This window comes from Antedon bifida, chromosome 4 (assembly GCF_963402885.1).
Source record: "Antedon bifida chromosome 4, ecAntBifi1.1, whole genome shotgun sequence".
Classification (NCBI taxonomy): domain Eukaryota; kingdom Metazoa; phylum Echinodermata; class Crinoidea; order Comatulida; family Antedonidae; genus Antedon; species Antedon bifida.
The window spans coordinates 3,020,042-3,031,135 of record NC_136229.1 but is presented as its reverse complement, the minus strand read 5'-3'; the positions used below and the strand labels follow the sequence as shown (position 1 = coordinate 3,031,135).

Below are 11,094 nucleotides of genomic sequence, written 5' to 3'. Positions count from 1 at the left end.
ATGATAAAGCAATATATGATCATATAGAGCAGTTTTATTGCATAATAATTAAATTTTAAAAACTTGATATTTTGGCAATTTTTGGAAAAAATCCCTGTACTATATATAGTAAGGGATTTTTTCAAAAAATGGCCATTTTTCGACCTTTATATTTTTCGACAAAACTGGTGTCTATGGTACTTTAAGATGATGATAAAGCAATATATGATCATATAGAGCAGTTTTATCGCATAATAATTTAATTTTAAAAACTTGATATTTTGGCAATTTTTGGAAAAATTCCCTGTACTATAGTAAGGGATTTTTTCAAAAAAATGGCCATTTTTCGACCTTTATATTTTTCGACAAAACTGGTGTCTATGGTACTTTAAGATGATGATAAAGCAATATATGATCATATAGAGCAGTTTTATCGCCTAATAATTGAATTTAAAAACTTGATATTTTGGCCATTTTTGGAAAAAATCCCTGTACTATAGTAAGGGATTTTTTCAAAAAATTGCCATTTTTCGACCCTTTTATTTTTCGACAAAACTGGTGTCTATGGTACTTTAAGATGATGATAAAGCAATATATGACCATATAGAGCAGTTTTATCGCCTAATAATTGAATTTTAAAAACTTGATATTTTGGCCATTTTTAGAATAAATCCGTGTACTATAGTAAGGGATTTTTTCCAAAAATGGCCATTTTTCGACCTTTTTATTTTTCGACAAAACTGGTGTCTATGGTACTTTAAGATGATGATAAAGCAATATATGATCATATAGAGCAGTTTTATTGCATAATAATTAAATTTTAAAAACTTGATATTTTGGCAATTTTTGGAAAAAATCCCTGTACTATAGTAAGGGATTTTTTCAAAAAATGGCCATTTTTCGACCCTTTTATTTTTCGACAAAACTGGTGTCTATGGTACTTTAAGATGATGATAAAGCAATATATGACCATATAGAGCAGTTTTATCGCCTAATAATTGAATTTTAAAAACTTGATATTTTGGCCATTTTTGGAATAAATCCCTGTACTATAGTAAGGGATTTTTTCCAAAAATGGCCATTTTTCGACCTTTTTATTTTTCGACAAAATTGGTGTCTATGGTACTTTAAGATGATGATAAAGCAATATATGATCATATAGAGCAGTTTTATCGCCTAATAATTGAATTTTAAAAACTTGATATTTTGGCCATTTTTGGAAAAAATCCCTGTACTATATAGTAAGGGATTTTTTCCAAAAATGGCCATTTTTCGACAAAACTGGTGTCTATGGTACTTTAAGATAATGATAAAGCAATATATGATCATATAGAGCAGTTTTATTGCATAATAATTGAATTTTAAAAACTTGATATTTTGGCAATTTTTGGAAAAAAATCCCTGTACTATAGTAAGGGATTTTTTCAAAAAATGGCCATTTTTCGACAAAACTGGTGTCTATGGTACTTTGAGATGATGATAAAGCAATATATGATCATATAGAGCAGTTTTATCGCATAATAATTTAATTTTAAAAACTTGATATTTTGGCCATTTTTGGAAAAAATCCCTGTACTATAGTACAGGGATTTTTTCAAAAAATTGCCATTTTTCGACCCTTTTATTTTTCGACAAAACTGGTGTCTATGGTACTTTAAGATGATGATAAAGCAATATATGATCATATAGAGCAGTTTTATCGCCTAATAATTGAATTTTAAAAACTTGATATTTTGGCCATTTTTGGAAAAAATCCCTGTACTATAGTAAGGGATTTTTTCCAAAAATGGCCATTTTTCGACCTTTTTATTTTTAGACAAAACTGGTGTCTATGGTACTTTAAGATGATGATAAAGCAATATATGATCATATAGAGCAGTTTTATCGCCTAATAATTGAATTTTAAAAACTTGATATTTAGGCCATTTTTGGAAATAATCCCTGTACTATAGTAAGGGATTTTTTCAAAAAATTGCCATTTTTCGACCCTTTTATTTTTCGACAAAACTGGTGTCTATGGTACTTTAAGATGATGATAAAGCAATATATGATCATATAGAGCAGTTTTATCGCCTAATAATTGAATTTTAAAAACTTGATATTTTGGCCATTTTTGGAAAAAATCCCTGTACTATAATTAGGGATTTTTTCCAAAAATGGCCATTTTTCGACCTTTTTATTTTTAGACAAAACTGGTGTCTATGGTACTTTAAGATGATGATAAAGCAATATATGATCATATAGAGCAGTTTTATCGCATAATAATTGAATTTTAAAAACTTGATATATTTCGACAAAACTGGTTTTTATTGCACTATACGATAATGGTAACGCAATATACGATCATATATAGTACTATTATTGCATAATAATTGAATTTTAAAAACCCAATAATTTGGCCATTTTTCGAAAAAACGGACCCTTTTATTTTTCGACAAAACTGGTTTTTATTGTACTATAAGATGATGGTAACGCAATATACGATCATATATAGCAATATTATTGCATAAGAATTGAATTTTAAAAACCCGATAATTTTGCATAACATAACTGTGTGTTATCTTATCGAGGTAAATTAAATAGGGTAAACTTGTCAAACAAAATACATTGATTGTTTAGGGGTTTAAAATGGCCAAAATATCAATTTTATTTAAAATTATTATGCGATAATATATAATGTAATAATTTTCCAATACAAAAAAATTGGCTGTAAAATTTAATTTTAAATATTTTGTGATTAATCAATATTTACTAAATCTAAAATAGATACGGAATATCCAACACCCTTGATCAAATGTAGCACTTCTTTTTTCTAATTATTTACATTATAATTATCATAACATGTTTTGTAAATTATTATTACTCAAGGTATATTCATTCCTTCAAAGCAATCATACAGGGAGCCAAAGGCTGAAATGAGTAAAATTTTACAGATACAAAAACTTTAAAATCAATGTACATTATAATAATAGTAATCAAATATTAAAAACCCGGTAACATCTAGAAAAAAAAAACATAAGTAATAATATAATAAGTAAAATTCGCATTCAACGCCTGAAAATAAAAGATTTATCATTATTAGAATTCATCACCTTAACCATATATGGTAGGATTGTAAGCAAACCTATTGGTTCATGCTTAACAGGGTCCATACAAGAAATTATTGTGTATTATTAGCATTCAACAACTGCTTATCAAAATTATTCAATATTATATTAGCAATGCATTCAACAACTAACCATATATGGTATAGGACTGTAAGAAAGCCTATTGGTACGTGTTTTAGGTAAATTAAATGGATGTTATTCATAATACAGTAGTACCAGTATTCTTTTACTATATTAAATTTTGTTCTGGTTGCTTTAAATATTTTGTGATTTTTAAGAAACTAAAATAAATGAATAATTATTACTGAAGATTGTATATAATCAGTGCCGTAATGGCTATGAGCGCTCACTGGTAAACCCAGAGGTGCCGGAGCTCATGGGGCTCCCTTAGTCTGGGTTCCAGACGGATTTTTGTCTTAATATTAGTAAAAAGATAATTATTTTGGCACATATGGCGCTTCATACGTATACTACTTGAGCTTGGATACTTTTCAGACAAAAATCAAAATAAAAACAAATAAATTAAAAAAAAGACAATGAATACAGACTTGGGGCAAGTCTAGGGGTCCCTGAGCAGTGCCCAGAGAAAAAAACTGGCATTAAAATATGTCAAAAAAGGCTAAAAACACCGGCCTTAGGGTTCCTAAACCAGGGGCATCAGGAATCTGCATTACGCCACTGTGTATAAGATGGTTTCAGTATACCACTACATGACATCAAAAATTCCATCATGGGCGGTTTGAAGATGGTCATAACATTCTTTATCTGTATCAAAGACTTTGCCACAAATCCAGCACATTGACTTATGACAACTGGTACAGCGCATGTTCCGGCATCCGCCAGTCTTCTCGATCATAGCCCCACATTTCTGATAATTTAATATAAATCATAATGATTAGCAATAGAAATGTAATATAGTGTACTGGCATATTTTATTTGAATAAAGGCCCACTTTTTGAAAAAATGCCCGCTTCGGATAAACGCTCCTCAAATAAAATTCTCCATAGAACATCGTTTGGATAAATGCCACCTCAAAATCCCAGTGCTTTTATTTTTTCTCCAATAAACGCCCCACCTCAAGCATATAAATATTGAATTACGACACATTTCTTCCACGATTTATAATTTACCATTGAATTAAGCATTAATTCAATGGTAAAGTACATTACAGTACATTTCTTACTGTTTTTGATCACTTCTTGATATTAATTGTGTTGCATTTTGCCACATCTTGGGGGAATTTATTTGACTGTGCTACCACGTAGTACACCCAACAAATAAACACCTCCCTTGAATAAACGCTTATCTCGAATAAACTCCCCATCACACCCTCTAAAAAAAACCCCAAATGTGGTGTTTATTCAAATACGGTAACTCCATACAGACAGTGATACGCAGATGTAAGTTTCATCCATCGCCACACTACTTAAAACACATTTAAATTGCATTTTACATAATTAATTTTGTTCAATTAACTAAGTACACAATCAATCACATGCTATATAAATTTTGCAATTCATATGATAAAACTTACACAAATTTTAACATCTTTTTGGTTTTTCTTGGCCCAATCCATCACTCCACCCGTTTCTTTGTTAGCAGTGTACTCTCCACAAGACATGCCAGAATGATCAACTCTACACTTGGTACAAAACTGTTGATTGCACAGAGGGCAGATGAACAACTGTCCTTCGCCGGTTGATGAACGATAAACCATTGTACAGTTAGGTGTAATACAGTACTTGTATTCATTATTGCACTTTTGTGCAATGAAGGTGTCCAGAGTGGCAGCATAGAGCTTATCTTTGGTTTCTTTATCCCTGGTTAGTAAATTTATATCACACATAAACAATGACTGGTCGCAATCCTCATTTGCGCAGATGGCAGGGAATTTTCTTGTCTCTATACAATTCATTAGCAAATTTACCAAGCATTCTCTACAGTAATTATGACCACATCCTTCCAATCGATGAGAGTCTTTTTCTACATCTGAAAAACAAACTCTGCATGCATCATCTTGTATAACATCTTCTTGATCAAGCCTAATTCCTTCTTGTTGTAGGCATTCTTTAATCAAGTCTCGGATTTTGTGTTGTGCAGTATCGCTACCAAGAACTACAATCATTCTAGATTTTAATATGTATGAAATAGAATCTGCACTACTTTTTCTTTTTAATTCGATCAAATCAGGACCAAACCATTTGCGTAACTTTTGAAGAGCTCTGCCTTTAGCCTTTGTAAAGTCACCAAGGCTAATTTCACAATGGTTTCTTTCTGCTTCAGAAATGAATTCATTTATTCTTTCAATCATGTTTTGTACGTCACCTTCAGTTCCATATACTCTAACAGTACGTTCTCTTCTGTCATAAAATGCCCGCGTGTTTGTACTCTGCCCGGCCTGATTCAAAAACTGGCGCCAATAGTCAACACTGATTTCGTTGATCACTTTTCGACTACCATTGATAAGTATCTTATTGCCATCAATCAGTTTTACAAACTCTGTTTGCAATTTTATCATGCTCTCAGGATTTTTGAATTCTAAATGAATCACAACATCATTTGACTTGTCTCTTTTATTATCATTAATTCGAATACGTGCATCTTTGAAATCTTTCTCTCCTGTCTGTTTCAGGGACATCAGGTCATCTTTGATAACTTTGTACACATATCCTGGACAAAACAATCTACATTTCACTAGTCGTTTAATTGTCAACTGATGTCCGACATTATTTGGCAAAGATGGGGCTCGAGCTACGATTGTGTTGACTGTGTCAGTTGGTACGCCAGTTAACATTACAAAGGCAGTTACATGTTTACTTCTTAAAGTATCAAATTCACCTCTTGGAGTCTTGGGAGTCCTTTTCGGAGGAAACCTTACATCAATTTTTGCTTTGTCAGTAAAATTAACAAGCAACTCTTTCATATCTTCACGAAATTGGTCATCTGTTTTTTCGATACATGGAGGACGTCTTGGAACTGAAATTCTATTGAATGTAGCTCCTAAATTAAAAGAATTGATTGAATCTCCTATGTCTTCTTCAGTTATTCTTTCATTTAATCTTGATATGTACAAAGCTGTTGCATCATCATTTTTAAATTGACAAGCTACTACTGAACCTTTAATCATCGTCCCATCCAAGGTCTGCCTAATTGTGGCAGCACCATCAACATCTTTACAATTTACAAAGGCAAAATTTTTGGATACACCCGTTTTCCAAGTGGCTACCAGCTCCTGTTTCAATCCATTCTGTTCTTGAATTCCTTGACAGACAGGCTTACATTTCATAGTTTTTTCCTCTGGGAAACACTGTTTTACCAATTTGGCTATTCTTGGTGAAATAAATGTAACCTTCCCCCAAATTCCCCGGGTAGCCTGTTTGCTATGGGAAGAGAACTTCAATTTGTCATGTATGTGTTCTTCTAGCCGGTGTACTTCTAGCCAATTTTCAAAAACTGGAAATGTATTTCCACTGTCATCACTTATTTCTAAAGTTCGAAAATCATCTGGCATCAAAATGAATTTTGGTTCAGCCCCCTTTTCAATAACCTGACGAACACCAGATGATGAATGACCAATAGCTACCTCAAGTTGTTGCTTTTCTAGGGAAGCACGTTCTCTATCAACAATTTGTTGAACTAAAGTCTTTGACTTAACTGCTACATTCCTTGACACAAATAACCCTATTGTGCCAGTTTCATTACAACATTCAATAACACAAAATGTTGCATCATCTTGTTTCATTGCGCACACTTGTTCTTCAATGCTTCTCAATCCTTGTCCACCTTTTTGTATAATGCGTCCCATAAGTGTTGGCCCAATTCTAGGAACCCTCACTTCACGCACTTGATTATCATTTAATGACGTGAAATCAATAGAGCTCGCTAACTGTGGATGATATTCAAAAATCCAGTCACTTTCAACAGGTGTTAGATGCTGAAAAAAATCCTGGGTTGTTCTATTGAATTCAGTGTACACAATCCACTTTGGAAACACATCTAATGACTTCAACGATGATGATGGATGCAAAAGACCGGTCTTCATCTGGAAAACATTTGTGTAACCTGCTTTTGGATGTCCATTGTAGATGCACAGATTCTGGGCATACACAGAAAAAATTAACCTTTGTAAACACCTACTTCCATTTTCACTTTTCCAACCGACAGTAACTTCATCTCTGCTAGAAAAGAGGTCGTTTGTCTTTAGAGATTTCTTTATATCTTTGATGATTTCAGCCACAACTTTCATAGTTTTTCCATTAATGCTCTTTTTGACACACCATTTAGATCTTGTTTTCTCTGGCTGCTGTTTCCATTCATCATAGACATCTAACATAGTAAATACATCACCGTGTACATTGCTGAAATCTAATTTTGATTCATCGGATTTGCGTTTATCCACATCTGAGCCAGATCTATAGAAGATGTTGCCACCAGCTGCAAGAAGACCAGCCACAATTATACCTTCTTCAGCCATGTCATTTTCAATTGATTTTAGAACCAATTTTGCTAAGCGTGGTTCTAATGTTAGGTATGACATTTTTTTTCCAAGATCAGTAAGTTCTTGAGAATAATTACTAACAGCTCCTAGAAACTCTAGCATTTTCAAAGCTTCTCCTAACGCACCATCTTGAGGGGGCTGAACAAATTCAAAGTGTTTCAAATCTTGGATACCAAGCTGAAGAAGTTGTAGAACAGCCATTCCAAGGTGCACTCTTAAAATTTCTGGTTTGTTGTTTGCTTCCATCTCATCGTAATCCTGTTCTGAATATAGTCTGAAGCATTCACCAGTTGATGTTCTACCTGCTCGTCCTTTTCTTTGCTCAGCAGATGCTTGGCTAATTGTTGTCACTTCCAACAAACTCATATTCTTTTTTGCATCATATTTACGCTCTTTGACCATTCCTGTATCAATTACATACCTTACGCCGTTTATAGTGACTGACGTTTCTGCTATATTCGTAGCAAATACTATTTTCCTTTTACCAGGAGGAGGTGCACTAAATATGGCCAACTGATCTTGTGGTTGTAATTTACCATGGAGAGGTAGTATTTGAGCATTTCCATTATCACCTACGATTCCAAGCCGTTTAGCAAGATCTCCACAAGCTCGTTCTATTTCATTTGCAGATGTCAAAAATACCAAGATGTCACCAAGTTTCTTTGTCTCGTGTATCATTTGTGCCATGTCCACAGCCTCTTTCACATAATTGGTTTTAACATTAAAGTCGATATCACTGAAGATTGTTTCTACAGGAAACACTCTGCCAGGAATCTTCATGTATGGACAGTTATTGAAATATCTACAAAAAACCTTTTCATCAATTGTTGCAGATGTTATAACAATTTTCAACTCTGGTCTTTCAGCAGAAACTTTCTTGAGAAGGGCAATCAAAATATCTGTGTCAATAGATCGTTCATGAGCTTCATCTATGACAACACAGGAATAGCTTTTAAGCAACGGATCCTGTAAAAGACTGTTAAGAAGAACTCTATCGGTCATGAATGTTACAACCGTGTTCAAACTTGTTTTTCGTAAAGAGCCAACCATATAACCAATTTGCTCACCAACCTCACAGCCATACTCCTCTGCAACTCTTTTTGCAAGAGAAATAGCAGCAACCTTTCGAGGTTGTGTACAAGCAATCTTAGTCTCAACATTACTGGAAAGCAGAAAATTTGCATCTGCTAAGTATTGTGCAATTTGTGTACTCTTGCCAGACCCAGTTTCTCCTAAAATAACGCATGCATTATTCTCGTTATTAAACACTGTGTATATTATAGAACTCCGGAATGCATATATAGGCAACGGGTTGTCTGCTTTTCTGATTTCACGCCATAGTTCATTTCTGATCTTCCCAACAGTCTCTATGTTGACTGCTTCTTCTGTCTCATGTTCCAAATATTCAGTAAAAATCATCAACTGACTTCTAAACAATTTTAATTGATCCTGTTTGAACTTAAAGTCTTGTCTTTCAACTTCAATTCTTTCGGCTTCTTCAATTGGAATGAAATTGTGTTTACGACTACTGTTTATCTTCATAACATCATCTTCCAGTTGGTTGATTTCGCGATTCCATTTATACATGATGGGTGTTATTTTTTCTTCAATATCCTTTTGCAGATTACGTTTCAGATCCTTGAATATCGCATCTTCGATTTCTACATCATGCTCTAGTAGTCTAAGATCTAACATCTTCCCCTTGTAATGCACTCCATAAAGTCTTCTTAAGGCATTAATTGCTGAAACACGATTTCTGTACAAGAGCGTTGCTCGATCGTTTCTTATTTTTATCTTACATAATTTTTCTTGGCATATCTCTGGGTTTGTCAGTAATTTAGCTAAGTCTCCCTCTTGAGTTTTTGGTGGAAGATTAGTAATTTCAAGGCATTTTGCATCTTCAAACTTCATTGGTTCCTTGGGACATAGAGGAATATTCGTTCCTCTATGCCTGGTACGACTTTGCATGCGATCATCTTTAGCAAAATGCATTAGTGGTTCCTTGGGACATTGAGCAATATTCATTGCTCTATGCCTAGTATGACTAGGCATGCGATCATCTTTAGCAAAATCCATTAGTGGTTGCTTGGGACATTGAGGACTATTTGTTGCTCTACGCCTGGTATGACTATGTATGCGATCATGTTTAGCAGTGAGATCACTTGATCCTAATTCTTCATTTATACCCATTATAGAACTTGAATTAACTGTGAAATTTGTTTCGACCAGTCGAATGCACCGATTAGCTTCTTCTCTCGATTTAACCAGCACATTAACATCAGAAAATGGTTTTTCAGTTTTGCTGTTTAGAAGACTGAATGAGGTATATTTTATGGAATTGTTGTCAAATAATTTTATAATTTGCGCATGAGAATTTGGAGAGCAATATATTTGAACACCAGTAAAGCAAATTGCTGTTGGCTGTTCACCCGTTTTTGTAGCACTGGGATGGCATCGAGAGACGGATCGCACTCGCCCAGTAGGTTGCTGTTTTACAGTTCTAGAATCTCTAGAACGTGATCTACCATGATGATGTTTCAAATGGTTTTCCCTATGATTTCCAGATGAATGATCTGATTCGGAGTTGCGCATCTTGTATAAACTGTAATTCAAATAAAAAATGTTTCAAAATACCATCAACCATGATAATTCTTACCTACCTACCTACTTGCAATGTAGGTTAAAACGTAGCTAATGAGGAGTCACCATCATCCTACTCTAGCTCAATAATACAGCACCAGTAGTACTATTACTGGGGCCTATTGTAGTACCCTAACTGTTGGTTTTAAAAATAAAATTGAAATTAGTTTCTTACCTGTTAATTAGTAATTAGTACCACGTAGGTTTATACTGTAATAATTGTTGTGGAACAGTTAGTTTCATTAGGAACATTAATGTATAATACAGTAATGAAAACTGCCAGAAGTAATAGGAGACTTTTGGAATTTCCAAATTCTCAAAATCTGGTAGGGTATAGTAGTCCTCACACAAAACTATAGGTGGCGCTATTTCAACTGATTTAACAGTACCATTTTGTGTATTGATCAGCAAAGATCGTATAGCGCCACGTAGTGGCGCAAGATATGGAACTGACGCTCGAAAAATGATAATTGCATGGGCAGCCATTCCGGCAAGCGGATTACCCAGAAGGCAATGTGGCACAACACCGAAATCAATGTAAACAAATAGGGTTTACATCTTCGCGATAAACAGTACGACTTTATTTTATCTTTTGCGTCAAAATGAAAGAACATTTATATAAAATTCGATTATATAAAGTTACTCCATTTGTTATTACACTTACATATGCGTATATCACTGTCCAATCTCAAACGGCTACAGAATAAACACTGACTGTATGGAGGCCGAATTTTGTAGGCAGTCGGTTGAGGCATAGTTATAAATGGTGTCGCGGGGTGCAGAGCGATGCTACCCACTTCACGCCCAAGATCGGCCGCGTTTGGCCTAGGCTGGGACGATGGCACAGTTTATGTGCGAGAGAAGCATTTT

At 34.1% G+C, this 11,094-nt stretch overlaps 1 protein-coding gene across 1 annotated transcript; it reads right to left on the bottom strand.

The window, feature by feature from the left end:
• Positions 1–2,769: 2,769 nt before the first annotated feature.
• On the bottom strand, positions 2,770–10,163 carry LOC144840215 (uncharacterized). Its single transcript, XM_078695952.1, has 2 exons — positions 4,621–10,163; positions 2,770–3,954 (listed from the first exon to the last, which is right to left on the bottom strand). Exons 1-2 carry the CDS (start codon positions 9,772–9,774, stop codon positions 3,793–3,795), a joined length of 5,316 nt encoding a protein of 1,771 aa, XP_078552078.1. The 5' UTR covers positions 9,775–10,163; the 3' UTR covers positions 2,770–3,792.
• Between the last annotated feature and the right edge of the window lie 931 nt (positions 10,164–11,094).